We start from the raw sequence: 19,855 nt of genomic DNA, 5'->3' as shown, positions 1-19,855 counted from the left end.
TTATTATATTTTATTTTTATTTATTTATTTTTTTGAGACGGAGTCTCGCTCTGTCGCCCAGGCTAGAGTGCAGTGGCACGATCTTGGCTCACTGCAAACTCCGCCTCCCGGGTTCACGCCATTCTCCTGCCTCAGCCTCCCGAGTAGCTAGGACTACAAGCACCCACCACCACGCCAGCTAATTTTTTTAAAATTTTTTAGTAGAGACGGGGTTTCACCATGTTAGCCAGGATGATCTCCATCTCCTGACCTCGTGATCCGCCCGCCTCAGCCTCCCAAAGTGCTGGGATTACAGGTGTGAGCCACTCGCCTGGCCTGTTTTTTATTTTTATTTATTTTTTTTGAGACAGAGTCTCACTGTGTTGCCCAAGTGATCTTGGCTCACTACAACCTCCATCTCCCAAGTTCAAGAGATTCTCGTGCCTCAGTCTCGCAAGTAGCTGGGATTACAGGAGTGTGCCACCATACCAAGCTATTTTTTGTATTTTTAGTAGAGATGGAGTTTCACCATGTTGGCCAGGCTGGTCTCAAATTCCTAACCTCAGGTAATCCACCCGCCTCGGCTTCCCACCCGCCTCACCCTCCCCCAAAGTGCTGGAGATTATAGGCGTGAGCCACAGCACCCAGTCCTCAAGCTCCTTCTTTGTCAACAGTTATAATAATATGTCTCCATACTGTGAGGTGTAAGGAGACTTACTGGTCCTTACAACTGAAACTAAAACAATTCTCTTAATAAAAACTAAAGGATAAGGCACACTTCTTCAACAGTCTTCCTAACAAGGAGACTAGATTCTTTTTCTCCATGGTTAGCACAAGACATCCTCTTTTGGTTTCTCAAAACAGGTCTCCACCCTATTTCCCAGGTGGCTTCCTTGTTCCAAATGAAAACCCGGCCTGGCGCGGTGGCTCACGCTTGTAATCCCAGCACTTTGGGAGGCCGAGGCGGGCGGATCACGAGGTCAGGAGATCGAGACCACGGTGAAACCCCGTCTCTACTAAAAATACAAAAAATTAGCCCGGCGTGGTGGCGGGCGCCTGTAGTCCCAGCTACTCGGAGAGGCTGAGGCAGGAGAATGGCGTGAACCCGGGAGGCGGAGCTTGCAGTGAGCCGAGACTGCGCCACTGCACTCCAGCCTGGGCAACAGAGCGAGACTCCGTCTCAAAAAAAAAAAAAAAAAAAAAGAAAACCCTCTGGGAAGGGTTTGAGTATTACTTGGTCCTGGAAACTTAAGAAGCAGGAGATAAAATGCATTACACTTAGAGAAACAAACAAAAAAAAGACCAGGTATGGTGGCTCACGCCTATAATCCCAGCACTTTGGAAGGCCGAGGTGGGCAGCTCATCTGAGGTCAGGAGTTCAAGACCAGCCTGACCAACATGGAGAAACCCCGTCTCTACTAAAAATACAAAATTAGCCGGGTGTGGTGGTGCATGCCTATAATTCCAGCTACTCAGGAAGGCTGAGGCAGGAGAATCGCTTGAACCCGGGAGGAGGAAGTTGCAGTGAGCCGAGATCATGCCACTGTACTCCAGCCTGGGCAACAAGAGCAAAACAAAACTCAGTCTAAAAAAAAAAAAAAAAAAGAGAAACAAACGAACAAAAAAAAATAGTAAAAACGAACAAAAAAGGCTTGGGGAATGGAACATTAACCATTCAATTTGTGTATGAGTAAATCGGTACATTAAAAGTCACAGCCTAAAGGCCGGGCACGGTGGCTCAAGCCTGTAATCCCAGCACTTTGGGAGGCCGAGGCAGGCGGATCACGAGGTCAGGAGATCGAGACCATCCTGGCTAACACGGTGAAACCCCGTCTCTACTAAAAATGTGAAACATTAGCCGGGCATGGTGGCACGCACCTGTAGTCCCAGCTATTCAGGAGGCTGAGGCAGGAGAATGGCGTGAACCCGGGAGGTGGAGCTTGCAGTGAGCCGAGATAGCGCCACTGCACTCTAGCCTGGGCGACAGAGCGAGACTCCGTCTCAAAAAACAAAAAAACAAAAAACAAAAACAACAACAACAAATTATGGAGTACATAGTGTATAATACTGAATACGTGGTGCTCTGGATTCCAATCTTCCAGGACCGGCCTGGGAAGCCTTCAAGCAGATGTCTTTCTTCCTTCTGTGTGCACCTTGTCCTCCTGTTACAGAACTGCTCATGCTCCACGATGCACCTTCTCCTCATAAAGCCATAAACCCCTTAAAGGAAAAGTCTACAATCTGTTCTCTCTTGTGCCATTACACTTAGAGAAACAAAAACCAACAGGAAAAAAAAAAAAAAGCTTGGGGAATTAAATATTATTTTAGTATTAAAATCATTCAATTTGTATATAAGTGAATCTGTACATTAACAGCCACATTGAGGCTAGGTGTGGTTGCTCATGCCTGTAATCCCAGCACTTTGGCAGGCTGAGGTGGGCAGATCACCTGAGGTCAAGGGTTCCAAACCAGCCTGGCCAACATAATGAAACCCCGTCTCTACTAAAAATACAAAAATTAGCCAGGAGGGTGGTGCGCACCTGCAATCCCAGCTGCTAGCAAGGCTGAGGCATGAGAATCTCTTGAACCTGGGAGGCCGAGGTTGCAGTGAGCAGAGATTGTGCCACTGCACTCCAGCCTGGGCGACAGAGCTAGATTCCATCTCGAAAACAAAAAACAAACGAACAAACAAAAAGCTTTATAAACAAAGATGGTATTCACAGTGTCACAAAAGTAAGAATGCCAGAAACTTAAATATCCAGTATCAAGGAAATGTTCTAAAAAGCTATGAAATAGCCACAGACTGAAATATTATGTAACCATTGATAACGACGCTTTCAAATAATATTTCATGACATGGGAAAATGTTCAGCCATAATTTCATGTTAAGCGAAAAAAAGGATGATAATAATCATACACACAACACATGCACAGAAAAAGACTGAATATAGCTGGGCACAGTGGCTCACGCCTGTAATCCCAGCACTTTGGGAGGCCGAGGCGGGCAGATCACCTGAGGTCAGGAGTTCGAGACCGGCCTGACCAACATGGAGAAACCCCGTCTCTACTAAAAATACAAAATTAGCCGGGCATGTTGGTGCATGCCTGTAATCCCAGCTACTCGGGAAGCTGAGGCAGGAGAATTGCTTGAACCTGGGAGGTGGAGGTTGCGGTGAGCCAAGATCATAGTGCCATTGGACTCCAGCCTGGGCAACAAGAGCACAACTCCACCACAAAAAAAAAAACAAAAGCCGGGTGCGGTGGCTCATGCCTGTAATCCCAGCACTTTGGGAGGCCGAGGCAGGCGAATCATGAGGTCAGGAGATCAAGACCATCCCGGCTAAAACAGTAAAACCCCGTCTCTACTAAAAATACAAAAAATTAGGTGGGCGTGGTGGCGGGCGCCTGTAGTCCCAGCTACTCAGGAGGCTGAGGCAGGAGAATGGCGTGAACTCAGGAGGCAGAGCTTGCAGTGAGCCGAGATCGCGCCACTGCACTCCAGCCTGGGTGACAGAGCGAGACTCCATCTCAAAAAAAAAAAAGAAAAGAAAAAGAAAAAGACTGAATATAAATATGTAAATTTTTTAATGTATCTATGTCTGAGTTGGACTGAAGGTGATTTAAATTTCCTTCATTATAATTATCTACATTATTCAACGTTCGCAATGAATACACATTACTTTAAATGTGTGTAAAGGTGAACATTTCAAGAATTTTAAGAAATCAGTGAAAGTATTGGCTAAGTGCCACGAGAAACATGAACTTAAAATGAACTGTCTAAAACTACAGTATCCTTTTAAAGGAAGACAGTCATAAAGATCACAGGAAGGGGCCAGGCATGGTAGCTCACACCTGTAATCCCAGCACTCTAGAAGGCTTAGGCAGGCAGATCGCCTGATCCCAGGAGTTTCAGACCAGCCTGGGAAACATGGTGAAATCTTGTCTCTACCAAAAATACAAAAAAATTAGCCAGGCAAGGCCAGGCGCAGTGGCTCACGCCTGTAATCCCAGCACTTTGGGAGGCCGAGGCGGGCAGATCACGAGGTCAGGAGATGGAGACCATCCTGGCTAACATGGTGATACCCCGTCTCTACTAAAAATACAAAAAATTAGCCGGGCGTGCTGGCGGGCACCTGTAGTCCCAGCTACTCGGGAGGCTGAGGCAGGAAGATGGCATGAACCCGGGAGGCGGAGCTGAAAGTGAGCCAAGATAGCGCCACTGCACTCCAGCCAGGGTGACAGAGCGAGACTCCGTCTCAAAAAAAAAAAAAAAAAAAAAATTAGTCAGGCGTCGTGATGCATGCCTATAGCCCCAGCTACTTGGGAGGCTGAGATAGGAGAATCATCTGAGCCCGGGAAGTCAAGGCTGCAGTGAGCCATGATGGTGCCACTGTACTCCAGCCTGAGTGACAGACAGAGAGACCTTGTCTCAAAAAGAAAAAAAAAAGAAAATCAAAGGAGGGATTGGAGGTCAATCACTGAAAGTCAAGCTGTGGACTAAGGAATTCGGATTTAAGAGAAGACGGAATTTACACAATAAATTCCAATTTGTGTTTCATCACAGATAAATTAAGCAGACTTGCTTTAAAAAAATAGGTCAACTGGGAACTGTAAAGTGGTTTCAGCACACAAATTCAGTGTGTGCCAATGTCCCAGGCTGGCTCTAAACCATCACAACCAGCAATAAATGGAACTTGCTGCACTGGAGGTGTCTGTTGGTAGATAAAGGGGTCACTTGTTTCCCTCATGGCTCTTCTAGTAGGCAGAAAGCATGGGGTATAAAACAAGGATAAGAGGCAGGGATTAAAAAAGAAACCACCTCTATGAAAAAATACCTGGCAAAAGTTCCTGTTCTCTCCAACAAGATGTGGCATATTTTCACAGGCCTTCAAAATTAAACAAGAAACACTGAAATGCAGATAAAGCACAGTACAAAGCTCTGAAGGGCACAGAGCTATGATACTGTAAATGAACGTCATGCCCCACATTATTGGGATTATAGTAAACAAGCACCAAAACAAAAAGAAAAACAGACTCAAGGACAAAGAGAGGTTAAAATAACAGAGCTGGATGAAAAAGGGAGAACAAGGGAGATAAATGAATACATCTGTATTAAGATTCTATGCACATTTTTTAAACCAAGGCTTGTTTGTTGAAGTGCAATTTAAGCCTTATTTAACAAGTGAAAATGAAGGTCAAATTCACTTTTTGTGAAATGCAAAACTTGTCACGTTCAAGTCCAAACATTTTTATTCATGTGCTGTTTGTAAAGTTCTTAATCAGCGTGGGTGACAGGCATCAGAGCTATGGGGCTTCACCAGTAGAGGGAGGAAAAGAATTGTGGGAGGTTAATTGCTGACTACAACTAGAGTATGCAAGGAAGAAGATTTCAGCTTCTTACTAATTTCCATCTCTTCGAGAGATTAAGCAGTTCAAACCAAATTACTAAAACAAGGTCAGGAAGCTTCAATGAAGAGGGGCTGTACACAATTAATTATTTGATATAGTGAGGAAAATTATGACCTGAATTACTAAACATTGTGAAAACAAAAGAACACAAAACTATTCAAATATTCTTAAAATTTTAAAATTGAAATTACACCTATTAACCCAGCAAGTCCACTGCTAATAAACTTGAAGAATTATTCAAAGATCTATGTTCTGGACTGAGCACGATGGCTCACATCTGTAATCCTAACACTTTGGGAGTGCAAGACAGGAAGATCACTTCAGATCAGGAGCTCATGACCAGCCTAGTCAACATAGCGACACCTGGCCAGGCATGGTGACTCACGCCTGTAATCCCAGCACTTTGGGAGACCAAGACGGGTTGATCACCCGAGGTCAGGAGTTCAAGACCAGCCTGGCCAACATGGTAAAACTGAGTCTCTACTAAAAATACAAAAATTAGCCAGGTGTGGTGCTGCCTGCCTGTAATCTCAGCTACTTGGGAGGCTGAGGCAGGAGAATCGCCTGAACCCAGAAAGTGGAGAGTACAGTGAGCCAAAATCGCACCACTGCACTCCAGCCTGGGCAACAGACTGAGAGTACGTCTCAAAAAAAAAAAAAAAAAAAGCAAGACCTCATCTATTAAAAAAGAAAAAACCTATGTTCAAACATCTTCATAGATGCATCATCCTACAAGCTACAATACAACATATTTAATGTAATCCCATTTGATTTTGGGTGTGTAAGGAATAACCATATATTTATATGTATATACACACACACCAATATATAAATGTGTGTGTATATACACAAAAATATGCATAGAAAATGTATGAACGTCCACCTAAGAAAATGTTAACCAGGATTTACTGTGGCAAATAGGGGAAGGTCCTGAGGCTAACTCAAAACCTTCTATGGTTTGGATTTATTACAAAGCCAGTATTAAGTTTACCTCATTTTGTTTTTATTTCAAGAGAAACAGTTGCTAGACAATGCATCTATTTATAAAAACAGAAGGTGGCCAGGCACAGTGGCTTACACCTGTAATTCCAACATATTGGAAGGCTGAGACAGGAGGACCACCAGACCCCAGGATTTTGAGACCAGTCTAGGCAACATGGTGAGACCCTCATCTCTAAAAAAAATATATATATAATAAATAAATAAAATAAAATGGCTCACACCTGTAATCCCAGCACTTTGGGAGGCTGAGGCAGGGGGATAACAAGGTCAGGATATCAAGACAAGCCTGGCCAATATGGTGAAACCCTGCCTCTACTAAAAATACAAAAATTACCCAGGCATGGTGGCGGGCACTTGTGGTCCCATCTACTTGGGAGGCTGAGGAGGGAGAATACCTTGAACCCAGGAGGCAGAGGTTGCAGTGAGCCAAAATCACACCACTGCACTCCAGCCTGGGCAACACAGTGAGACTCTGTCTCAAAAAAATAATAATAAATAGGCTGGGCATGGTGACTCACGCCTATAATCCCAGCACTTTCGGAGGCCGAGGCAGGCAGATCACGGGGTCAGGAGATCAAGACCATCCTGGCTAACATGGTGAAACCCCATCTCTACTAAAAGTACAAAAAATTGGCGGGGCATGGTGGCGGGTGCCTGTAGTCCCAGCTACTCCAGAGGCTGAGGGAGGAGAATGGCGTGAACCCAGGAGGCAGAGCTTGCAGTGAGCTGAGATCGCACCATTGCACTCCAGCCTGGTCAACAGTGCAAGACTCCGTCTCAAAAATAATAATAACAATAATAAATAAATAAAATAAAAACAAAAGTTGATGCTCACAGAAGGAGATGAAAAGTATTATTTGAGGTACCTTTTATGATTCCATGAAAATACTAGTGTGAGAGGTGACAGTGTGCTGGCAGCCCTCACAGCCCTTGCTTGCTCTCGGTGCCTCCTCGACCTCAGTACCCACTCTGGCCGCCCTTGAGGAGCCCTTCAGCCCGCTGCTGCACTGTGGGAGCCCCTCCCTGGGCTGGCCGAGGCCGGAGCCGGCTCCCTCAGCTTGCTGGGAGGTGTGGAGGGAGAGTCGCCGGCGGAACCGGGGCTGCACGTGGCGCTTGTGGGCCAGCATGAGTTTCGGGTGGGCGTGGGCTCAGCAGGCCCTGCACTTGGAGCGGCCGGCCGGTGCTGCTGGCCCCGGGCAGTGAGGGGTTTAGCATCTGGGCCAGCAGCTGCAGAGGGTACACCGGGTCCCCCAGCACTGCTGGCCCACTGGCGCTGCAGTCGAATTCTTTCTGGGCCTCAGCTGCCTCCCCACAGGGCAGGACTCAGGACCTGCAGCCCGCCATGCCTGAGCCTCCCAACCCCCGCTGTGGGCTCCTGCGCAGCCCGAGCCTTCCCCTCCCCTGCTCCAGGGCACCCGGTCCCATCGACTGCCCAAGGGCTGAGGGATGCAGGGGCACAGTGCGGGACTGGCGGCAGTTCCACCTGCGGCCCTGGTGCAGGATCCACTAGGTGAAGCCAGCTGGGCTCCTGGGTCTAGTGGGAACTTGGAGAACCTTTATGTCTAGCTAAGGGATTGTAAATACGCCAATCAGCACTCTGTGTCTAGCTCAAGGTTTCTAAATGCACCAATCAGCACTCTGTATCCAGCTAATCTGGTGGGGACTTGCAGCAACTTTATGTCTAGCTAAAAGATTGTAAATAGACCAATCAGCACTCTGTGTCTAGCTCAAAGTTTGTAAACACACCAATCAGCACCCTGTGTCTAGCTCAAGGTTTGTAAATGCACCAATCAGTGCTCTGTGTCTAGCTGATCTAGTGAGGACTTGGAGAACTTTTGTGTCTAGCTCAGGGATTGTAAACGCACTAATCAGCACCCTGTCGAAACGGACCAATCAGCTCTCTGTAAAACAGACCAATCAGCTCTCTGTAAAATGGACCAATCAGCAGGATGTGGGTGGGGCCAGATAAGGGAAAAAAAACAGGCTGCCCAAGTCAGCAATGGCAACCCACTTGGGTCCCCTTCCACCCTGGAGAAGCTTTGTTCTTTCACTCTTTGCAATAAATCTTGCTGCTGCTCACTCTTTGCGTCCACACTGCCTTTATGACCTGTAACACTCACCGCGAAGGTCTGTAGCTTCTCTCCTGAGGCCAGCAAGACCACGAACCCACTGCAAGGAACGAACAACTCCAGACACGCCACCTTAAGAGCTGTAACACTCACCGCCAAGGTCTACAGCTTCACTCCTGAAGTCAGCGAGACCACGAACCCACCAGAAGAAACTCTGAACACATCTGAACATCGGAAGGAGCAAACTCTGGACACACTGCCTTTAAGAACTGTAACACTCACTGCGAGGGTCCGAGATTTCATTCTTGAAGTCAGTGAGACCAAGAACCCACCAATTCCGGACACACCAGCATTTAAGAAAGACAAACTACTTAACTCTTCCCATGGTGGAAAAAAAAAAACAGTTTAAACCTCATTGTAATTACAACAGATACTTTTAAAAATTCTCTCTGGGCCGGACGCAGTGGCTCACGCCTGTAATCCCAGCACTTTGGGAAGCCGAGGCAGGCGGATCACCTGAGGTCAGGAGTTCGAGACCAACCTAGCCAACATGGTGAAACCCCATCTCTACTAAAACTACAAAAATTAGCCAGGTGTGGTGGTGTGCACCTATAATCCCAGCTACTCGGGAGGCTGATGCATGAGAATTGCTTGAACCCTGGAGGCAGAGGCTGCAGTGAGCCAAGATCATGCCACTGCACTCTAGCCTGGGCAACAGAGTGAGACTCTACAAAAAAAAAAAAAAAAAATTCTCTCTGATATAATAGCAAACTGTTACCGTCTTCAGAGTGTAACTTCTCTGGGTTTTTGTTTTATTTTTTTGAAACAGGGTCTTCCTTTGACATCCAGGCTGGAGAGCAGTGGTGTGATCCCAGCTCACTACAGCCTGAAACTCCTGGGTTCAAGCAATGCTTCTGCCTCAGCCTCCCGAGTACCTGAGACCACAGGCATGCACTGCCATGCTTGGCCAATTTTTTGTTTAGTAGAGACAGAGTCTCGTCATGTTGCCCAGGCTGGTCTCAGACTCCTGGATTTAAGCAATCTCTTGCCTCAGCCTCCCAAAGTGCTGGGTTTACAGATATAAGCCACCATGCCTGGCCACTTTTCTCTTTTTATAGGTATGTTTTGAATAATTCATTAAAAAGTTGAGACAGGACCAGGCACAGTGGCTCATGCCTATAATCCAGGAGTTCAAGACCAGCCTGGGCAATGTAGGGAGACCTCCATCTCTAGTAAACAATTAAAAACAAGACTGGGCAGCCGGGCGCAGTGGCTCAGGCATGTAATCCCAGCACTTTGGGAGGCCAAGGCGGGCAGACTGCCTGAGGTCAGGAGTTCGAGACCAGCCTGGCCAGCATGGTGAAACCCCATCTCTACTAAAAATACAAAAATTAGCTAGGTATGTTGGCAGGCGCCCGTAATCCCAGCTACTTGGGAAGCTGAGGCAGAAGAATCACTTGAACCCGGGAGGTGGAGATTGCAGTGAGCCGAGATCGCGCCACTGGACTCCAGCCTAGGCAACGGGGCAAGACTCCATCTCAAAAAAAAAAAAAAAAAATTTAAGCCTGGGCTGGGCAACACAGCAAAACCCCATCTCCGCCAAAAAAAAAAAAAAAAAAATTAGCCGGGCGAGGAGGCACATGCCTGTGGTCCTAACTACTCAGCAGGCTGAGGTGAGAGGATTGCCTGAGCCCAGGAGATGGAGGCTGCTGTGAGCTGTGACTACACCACAGCACTCCAGCCTGGGCAACAGACTCTATCTCAAACAAAAAAGAAAAGAAAAGAAAAAAGAAAGTTCAGACAGGAAAAAAGAGTGGTACTTCAACTAGACTAAATAAGGGGGAACTTTTCCAAGTAAGGATCTGACTGATGTTTTCATTCTTTGCCTTTTTATATCCCTGCCTTCCATCTGCTGAAATAGCAAATAATAATTCATTCACAATTTATCATGTACCAGACACTGTGCTATGAGCTTTACGTAGATGATTTCACTAATCTTTGAAACAATGCTATGTGATTGGTATTATCATCCCCGTTTAAAGATGAATGTAGGCTGGGCACACTGGCTCACACCTGTAATCTCAGCACTTTGGAAGGCCAAGGCAGGTGGATCACCTGAGGTCAGGAGTTCCTGACCAGCCTAACCAACATGGTGAAACCCCGTCTCTACTCAAAATACAAAAATTAGCCAGGTGTGGTGGTGCACCTAAAATCCCAGCTACACAGGAGGCTGAGACAGGAGAATCGCTTGAACCCAGGAGGCAGAGGTTGCAGTGAGCCAAGATTATGCCACTGTACTCATTCCAGCCTGGCCAACAGAGCGAGACTCCATCTCAAAATAAAAAACTTTTAAGATGACTTCAGCTCCAGCCACCATCTGACTGCATGAGAGACTTCCAGTAAGACCTGCCTAGTTGAATACAGGCAACCTGAAGAACCACAAGAAAGACTGTTGTTCCTTTAAGCCACAAAATTGAAGTGATCTGTTACGCAGCAATAGATAACCGGAACAATGAAGAAAAGCAGTATAAGAAAAAAAAGTAACATGCCTGAAGCTGCCATGCCCACCCAGTTCCAAAGCCCACGCTCTTATCAACTGCACTGTGTCACTCTTTGCTCTCTACTGTTGCAAATGATGCCAAATAAAAAGAAGGACAGGAATACTCCACAGAATTACACACCCCTAAATACATGGGCATCACCTAGAAAACAAGTACAAAAATATACCTAGAAAATCCTGAAAGACCCCTGTAATAATCTAGCATTCCCAGCCCCGCTCTGACCCCAAGCTATGGATCCAATTTCACCATTACTCATTACTCACTTTTCCTGATCATTCTACTTCTATAACTCTGCCTCTGTGATTTCCAGTTCTGGAATATTCTCTCCATTGTTAACTATTTTTAAATCATTTATTTAATGATCAGGATGTAAACCAGGGGGATAAAAGGTTACAATAATTCTTAGAGTGGATTTTAAGGTAGAAGGAAGAAATGGAGAATAAAGATGTCACCACTAAACCAAGTAACCAAAAACTACCAAAATGACCATCTAAAAGAACATACCAAACAATACTAAATATATTTTAAAAACAAAAGTTTACAAGAAGTAAATCATAAATGTACATTTTTTGTGTTTTGTTTTGTTTTTTTTTTGTATTTTTTGGTTGAGACGGGGTTTCACGACATTGGCCAGGCTGGTCTCGAACTCGTGACTTCAAGTGATCAGCCAACCTCGGCCTCCCGAAGTGCTGGGATTACAGGCATGAGCCACTGCACCCGTCCCATAAATGTAAATTTTATATGTATACACACATATGCTTTTTTTTTTTTTGCTCTGTTGCCCAGGCTGGAGTGCAGTAGTGTGATCTCGGCTCACTGCAACCCCACCTCCCAGATTCAAGCGATTCCCCTGCCTCAGCCTCCCAAGTAGCTGGGATTACAGACAGCTGCCACCACGCCCGACTAATTTTTGTATTTTTAGTAGAGATGGGGCTTCACCACGTTGGCCAGGCTGGTCTCGAACTCCTGACCTCAAGTGATCCACCCACCTCAGCCTCTCAAAGTGCTGGGATTACAGATGTGAGCCACTGCGCCCGGCCCACAAATGTAAATTTTATATATATACACATATATACATATTTTCTTTTTTTTTTTTTTGAGACGGAGTCTCTTGCTTTGTTGCCCAGGCTGGAGTGCAGTGGCATCATCTCGGCTCACTGCAAGCTCCACCTCCCGGGTTCATGCCATTCTCCTGCCTCAGCCTCCCGAGTAGCTGGGACTACAGGCACCCGCCACCACGCCCAGCTAATTTTTTGTATTTTTAGTAGAGCCAGGGTTTCACCATGTTAGCCAGGATGGTTTTGATCTCCTGAACTCATGATCCGCCCGCCTCGGCCTCCCAAAGTGCTGGGATTACAGGTGTGAGCCACTGTGCCCGGCCCCCACATATACATATTTCCATATAGGTATACACATGTAGTGCTAACATTAGTCTTTTAAAAACGGAGAAATACACATTTATATATTTACATATATTATAGAGAGAGAGTAAATTACTGAGAGTGATGCCTCTAGGTAGTGGGGTATGAAGAGTCTAAGAGGAAGGCCGAGCACGGTGGCTCACGTCTGTAATTCTAACACTTTGGGAGGCCAAGGCAGGTGGATCGCTTGATGTCAGGAGTTCGAGACCAGCCTGGCCAACATGTTGAAACCCCGTCTCTACCAAAAAATAAAAGTTAGCTGGGCGTAGTGGTGCACACCTGTAATCTCAGCTACTTGGGAGGCTGAGGCGGGAGAATCACTTGAACCCGAGAGGCAGAGGTTGCAGTGAGCCAAGATTGCACCACTGCACTCCAGCCTGGGTGACACAGAGCGAGCCTGTCAAAAAAAAAAAAAGAAGGTAGATAAATAAATCAAATGATTAAATCTAACTTCAGCAAAACTGCGACGAGCTGACGTCAGGCACTCTGGAAGGGCCACACTGACAGAGACACAATGTTGCCTCTCACATATTCCTGGTAAAAACATTTAAGCTGAAGCTAATCGTGAGGCGACAATCAGACAAATCCAAATTGAGAGATATTCTGCAAAACCCCTGGGCTGGATTCTTTAAAAATGTCATTTCACCTACAGAGGACAGCCAAAAATAAAAATGAAAATATCATTGTCATGAAAGACACAAAAGGCAGGGACACCATATTAAAAGAGACCAAAGACATATGACAACAGAATGTAATTTGTGATTCTTGATTGGAGAGTAGAACAAATATAAACAACTATAACAGATGTTATTGGGATAAATGGAAAAACTGAAATATGGACTGTATATTAGAGTATTGTATCATTGTTAAATTTTCTAAATGTGTTATTTGTAATGTGATGATGTAGCAGAATGTCCTTATTCTTGGCAGATAACTGCTAAAAGAAGTGGTGAATTAGTAGTAGTCTACAACTAACTCTTGAAAGGTCCAGTGAAAATAAATACGTAAATGGGAGACAGAAAACACCAGAGCGAAAGCGAGCACACAAAAATAAGGCAAAATGGTGCATCTAAGTGAAGGATGGGTTTATAAATATTCAATGTACTGCTCTTGCAACTTTCCTGTACATCTGAAAATTTTCAAAACAAACAGATGGGAAGAAAAAAAGGAATATAGTACAAAATATGTGCAGTATACATAGTCTGCACTGCAGGTAAAAGTATAGTCTTTTGTAGACCTTGGATTCTAACCACAGCTTTGTAGTGCATTAATGAAAAAGGTAAACATTAAACAACATCCAACAAAAGCAAATAAAAATAAAAATGCCTAGTAAAGGGTGAATGAGATGAATTATTTTAAATGTTATGCAACATACACCATTGACAATTAGGATAAATGCAAATTTAACATTATAACTACTCCTAACATAGTATTTTCACAGCAAAGGTCTGAATTTTTACTGCACCTCTGGTTCACAACCATAAACAATTATATCTGTACAGTAATAATAATTTAAAAAAACATCATTCTAGCTGGTTGCACTTGGATTGTCAATAATCCACAAATCCTACTAAAGGAAATTTTTTTACCCGTTACATTTTCTAGAATGACTACCTCATCTCCCAACTTTGAAGTAACAGCTTTTAACTAAAAGGTTGCTTCAAAATTACTATTAAAAAGTGGTTCCTATGAAACACTACTGCTTGACCCAAAAAATAAAATAAAGCACACAGCCCAGCTTTCCTCTCAATTGGACACTAAACCAGTATCATGAAAAGGCAGGAAGCCACGCTGTAAGCGCTCCCTGCGTTTTCTGCCGAATGTTCAGGAAAAGAGTGTCAGGTTCAAGCCAGCATTTAAAATAAAATAAAATGAATCACACTCAACTCCCTAAACTCCAATGTAAGAAGCACGCACCTGCACCAAAATATACCTGAGCGGGACTCGCGTCAGCTCTCCGAGACCCCAAAGTTCCCAACCTAGCCCCAACCCCTCGAGCTTCCCCCAGGGGCACCGGCTTCTTACAGCCCAGGGGGATTCGGGGCCCACAAGCGGAGCCTCCCGGGCCTGCCGAGCCACGGCAGGAGGCGACGACGCCCGGCCCCGCCGGCCCCACAGGCCCCTCAAGCTCCTCAAGCTCCCCCAGTCCCTCCCTCCCCCGCCACTCGCTCTCTAGTCCCTGCCCCCGTCCCCGGCCCCACTCACCCTTCATCTTGGATGCTGAAGCCGGCGACAACCCCTTGCCGACACTGGACGGAAAAGAAAGAGGCAGGAAGGTTGTCCCCCTGCTTTCCACTTCCCTGAGGCGGGGTCCCGCACTAGGATCTCCGTGGTGGTCCCTCCAAGGAGAGCGTTAGGATCCAGCCGCCATGTTGTGTCCCTGTCACCCTAGTAACCGTCAGGCCCTGAACGCCACGAGCTGTCGCTCGCGCATGCGCAAGATGCCCCGCCCGCGTACGCGTGCGCAGTGCAGCCCGTCCCCCTCAGCCGGGTTGCTAAGCAACCTCTCCTCCACTTCCATGTGAATACTGTGCAATTCCCCGTCTTCGCGCACAGGCGACCTTTCCCGGCTCGCTTTCCCTGCTGGCCTGGGAACTTAGCGATTTGGAACCCACTACGTGGACGACAGCCTTGAGCTTTAATTGGGTTTGAGAGCTTCTATACGAATTTTTTTTTTTTTTCTGAGACAGAGTCTCGCTCTGTTGCCCAGGTTGGGGTGCAATGGCGTGATCTCGGCTCACTGCAACCTCCGCCTCCCGGATTCAAGCGATTCTCCTGCCTCAGCCTCCCGAGTAGCTGGGATTACAGGCGCCCACCACTACACCCGGCTGTTTTTGTATTTTTAGTAGAGACGGGGTTTCACCATGTCAGGCTGGTCTCGAACTCCTAACCTCAGGTTATCCGCCCGCCTCGGCCTCCCGAAGTGCTAGGATTACAGGCGTGAGCCACCGCGCCCGGCTCAGTTTTTCTTTTTAATCCAACAAGCATTTGTTTTTGCCCCAGGAACTGTCGCAGGCATTGGGGATTTAAAGGAGGACAGTGTAGACGAGGTGACTGAGTTCTTGAAACTAACATTCTAGTGTAAAGATAAATGAATGTACACCGGAATTAACTATGTGCAGACACGATGCCTAAGCAACGCAGTGGCCTAGTTCTCTGGACCCTGACAAAACAGTAAAATAACAACCATACTAGGTATGGGTATAGTATTTTATGAAGCTCATTAGATTATCCTTATAATTATTCCATGAGATCGAAACCCTGTTTTTTCCTCCTTCCATTTTTTTTTTCCTTTTACTAAAATACATCGTTTATTTTTAAAACAGATAGGTAGCCTTGCCAAAACAAAGCCTCAGAAAATTGGTTTAAGACTGAATTGGCCAGCTGTGGTGGCTCACACTTGTAATCCCAGCACTTTGGAAGGCCGAGGCAAGAGGATCGCTTGAGCCCAGAAATTCAAGGCCAGCGTGGGCAACATAGAGAAACCCCACTTCTCTACTTAAAAAAAAAAAAAAAAAAAAGTGCCGGGCGCGGTGGCTCACGCCTGTAATCCCAGCACTTTGGGAGGCCGAGGCGGGCAGATCACGAGGTCAGGAAATCCAGACCATCCTGGCTAACACGGTGAAACCCCGCCTCTACTAAAAATACAAAAAAAATTAGCCGGGCGTAGTGGCGGGCGCTATAGTCCCAGCTACTCCGGAGGCTGAGTCCGGAGAATGGCGTGAATCCGGGAGGCGGAGCAGGCAGCGAGCCGAGATTGCACCACCTGCACTCCAGCCTGGGCGACAGAGCAAGAGACTCCAAAAAAAAAAAAAAAAGCCGGGCACAGTGGCACATGCCTGTAAACTCAGCTATTCAGGAGAATAAGGCGGGGGGATCGCTTGAGACCAGGAGTTCTAGGCTCAGTGAGCTATGATAGCACCACTGCACTCCAGCCTGGGTGACAAAGCAAGACCCTGTCTCGAAAGAAAGAGAAAGCGGCCGGTCGCGATGGCTCACGCCTGCAATCCCAGCACTTTGGGAGGCCGAGGCAGGCAGATCACTTGAGTCCAGGAGTTCGAGACCAGCCTGGCCAACATGGGGAAACCCCGTCTCTACTAAAAAAAATACAAAACGGCTGGGCACAGTGGCTCACACCTGTAATCCCGGCACTTTGGGAGGCTGAGGCGGGTGGATCACCACGTCAGGAGTTCAAGACTAGCCTGGCCAAGATGGTGAAATCCCATCTCTACTGAAAATAGAAAAATGAGCCGGGCGTGGTGGCAGGCACCTGTAATCCCAGCTACTAGGGAGGCTGAGGCAGAGAATTGCTTGAACTCGGGAGGCGGAAGTTGCAGTGAGCCAAGATTGCACCACTGCACGCCAGCCTGGGCAACAGAGTGAGACTCCATCTAAAAAAGCAAATAAATAAAACACAAAACCGGCCAGGCGTGGTGCCTCACACCTGTAATCCCAGCACTTTGGGAGGCCGAGGAGGATGGACCAACTGAGATCAGGAATTCGAGACCAGCCCGGCCAACCAACATGGTGAAACCCTGTCTCCACTAAAAATACAAAAATTAGCCAGGCGTGGTGATGCGCTCCTGTAATCCCAGCTACTCAGGAGGCTGAGGTGGGAGAATCACTTGAACCTAGGAGGCAGAGGTTGCAGCGAGCAGAGATCACACCACTGCACTCTAGCCTGGACAACAGCGGGAGACTCCTTCTCAAAAAAAAAAAGCAACTTAGCTTGGCATGTTGGCGCATGCCTGTAGTCCCAGCTACTTGGGAAGCTGAGGCAGGAGAATCACTTGAACCCAGTAGGTGGAGGCTACAGTGAGCTGAGATCGTGCCACTACACTCCAGCCTGGGCGACAGAGCAAGACTCCATCTCAAAAAATAATAAATAAATGGTTACAATGGTGAATTTTATGTTGTGTAAATTTTCTCTCAATAAAAAAGTTGTAAAAATAAATAGTGATTATTGCTGGTGTATTATTGTTGGTGATGCTATCGTTGTTGGCTTTGAGAAGCCACATCTAATCTCTCCAGACCACTAGGATTTGATCTATCCCTTCTTCTCTTCTTGTGTTCTTTCTTATTTGGGGGCTTGCCCTTATGTCACATTTATCTTTCTATCCCTGTCTCTTGCATGTTAGTTTCTTCTAACCAGGTGGGTTCTAAGTTCCTTGGGCCCCTCATTTGTCTTTTCTCAACTCTGCAGGGCAGAGTGTATTTAATAGGTGAACAGGTGAATGCATTTAGCAAGTGAGAGCCCCATTGTTTCCCAATTCACCAGGTGCTGATGGATTTTCTGTTTACCTTCATTGTGGACAAGTGGTTCTCAGAAGTGAAATTGTAGAGACCATGTTGGTCCTGATTGGGCTGATGATTTAGAGCAAGGTGCCCCCGTGGGTAGACACAGTCTACGTGCTTACTTATGTGAACAGGGGCAGCTGGACTTGCGGCCTCACCTGCCCCTCTGGCTGAGCACCCTTGTTCCAAGTGTATCGTAGGGTTGGGTGAGGGGACGAACTCCAGATGTTCCATTCGATCAGGGATCTCCACCCCCATTATTTCTAAATCTGTAAGTCTGGAATGGGGGATAACTTGCAGCTCTATCAAAATTCCAGGTGATGCTGCACCAGTGGCCATATTTTGAGAACCACTGGCCTAGAGAATTCCTTATTCTTTCTTTAATTCTGAATGAAATAGGAAATGCTGCTTTGAAAAGAAGGAACAGTTGCTGGAGAGCTTCTCTTCCTGTGGTAAACACGCTCGAACATCAGCGGAGGGGTCCGCCTGCTCAGGCTTCAGCCGGGTGGCCTCAGCATCTGCCTAGCTGGGCCACTCCAACCCTGAATGGACAGATAAGAAGCACCAGGCTGTGAACTCCTCTAGAGAGGGTCTTCACCCCAAGCCTCTCACCTGCCCAGCTCACCCAGAGCCAGGAGCTCAGCATATATTACATGCTCAGGAAACGCTTGTGAAATGGAACCACCATGCATCTCAGAGCTCCGCTTTTTTTTTATTTTATTATTTTTTATTTATTTATTTATTTTTTTGAGACAGTCTCGCTCTGTCATGCAGGCTAGAGTATGGTGGCTTGATCTCGGCTCACTGCAACCTCCACCTCCCAGATTCAAGCAATTCTCCTGTCTCAGCCCCCTGACTAGCTGGGACTACAGGCACATGCCACCACACCTGGCTAATTTTTGTATTTTTAGTAGAGATGGGGTTTCACCATATTGGTCAGACTGGTCTCGAACTCCTGACCTCAGGTGATCCACCTGCCTCAACCTCCCAAAGTGCTGGGATTACAGGCGTGAGCCACCGCGCCCAGCCCCAGAGCTCCGCTTTTAAAACTGTATGAACACTACCTAATTATAACCACTTGAGCTTTTTGAATCATTCTAAAACTTCCTCAGACAGTTCATCCCATATTCTAGCATTAGTTTTTCCCTCTTTGCCAGTGTCAAGGGATTCAGCCATGTGGCTATGTTTAGCAGACAACCTATTTCCTTCTGCTGAGCATCTGAATTAAGGTTCAAACCAGCAAACAAGTCAGAAAAGCTAGGGATGACAGACATTTCAAACGTGTTAACACTGTTAAAGTGGGTGAAATGCAAATCTACCTGAAGATATTAGAAATTCGATTGATTTTGTAAAATAATAAACATGTCTCAGGGAAAACTAAGCTTGAACAAGGATATTAAATAAGGAGGAGCAAAAACATTAGCCACTGAAATTAACATGAAGGGTGGTAGTTAACCAAGCACTAGAAATTAGATCCCAGTCTAGTGTGGTTGCAAAAATAGGTAAAATTCAGTCTGCGAAGAAGTCTGTGTCGGTTTCTGAGAAAAAGGAACTCAAAGAAATACATTTAGAATTTTTTAAGTGTAAGAAAAGGTTTCCTGGCCAGAAATAGTGGCTCACAGCTGTAATCCCAGCACTTTAGGAGGCTGAGGCAAGCGGATGGCTTGAGCTCAGGGGTTCGAGACCAGCCGAGGCAACATGGTGAAACCCCTTATCTACTAAAAATACAAAAAATTAGCTGGGCTTGCTGGCAGGTGCCTGTAGTCCCAGCTACTCAGAAGGCTAAAGTGGGAGAATCAGCTGAGCCTGGGAAGTCGAGGCTGCAATAAGCCATGTTTGTACCACTGACCTCCAGCTTGGGCAACAGGAGAGAGCCGTTGTCTCAAAAAATAACAATAATACAAAAAATATAAAAATTGGCCAGGTGCGGTGGCTCACGCCTGTAATCCCAGCACTTTGGGAGGCTGAGGCTGGCGGATCACAAGGTCAGGAGTTCAAGACCAGCCTGGCCAAGATGGTGAAACCCCGTCTCTAATAAAACTACAAAAAAATTAGCCAGGCGTGGCCGGGCGCGGTGGCTCACGCTTGTAATCCCAGCACTTTGGGAGGCCGAGGCGGG

At 46.4% G+C, this 19,855-nt stretch overlaps 1 protein-coding gene across 6 annotated transcripts in view; it reads right to left on the bottom strand.

Moving 5' to 3' along the window:
- MOK (MOK protein kinase) overlaps window positions 1-14,848 on the bottom strand; it is a 77,369-nt gene extending 62,521 nt beyond the window's left edge. For 4 of the 6 annotated variants that reach the window (XM_032180533.2, XM_032180535.2, XM_058429445.1 and 1 more), the window contains exon 1: window positions 14,647-14,848. In XM_032180533.2, the coding sequence (XP_032036424.1) occupies window positions 14,647-14,653 (7 nt within the window). In that variant the 5' untranslated portion in view covers window positions 14,654-14,848. The remainder of the gene's footprint in view (window positions 1-14,646) is intronic. The other 2 variants (XR_009210228.1, XM_032180534.2) reach the window with 1 other exon arrangement.
- Window positions 14,849-19,855: the final 5,007 nt, after the last annotated feature.

This window comes from Hylobates moloch, unplaced genomic scaffold (genome assembly GCF_009828535.3).
Source record: "Hylobates moloch isolate HMO894 unplaced genomic scaffold, HMol_V3 SCAFFOLD_16, whole genome shotgun sequence".
Classification (NCBI taxonomy): Eukaryota; Metazoa; Chordata; class Mammalia; order Primates; family Hylobatidae; genus Hylobates; species Hylobates moloch.
Note: the sequence above shows the minus strand (reverse complement) of the source record. Positions and strands in the feature narration are given on the sequence as shown.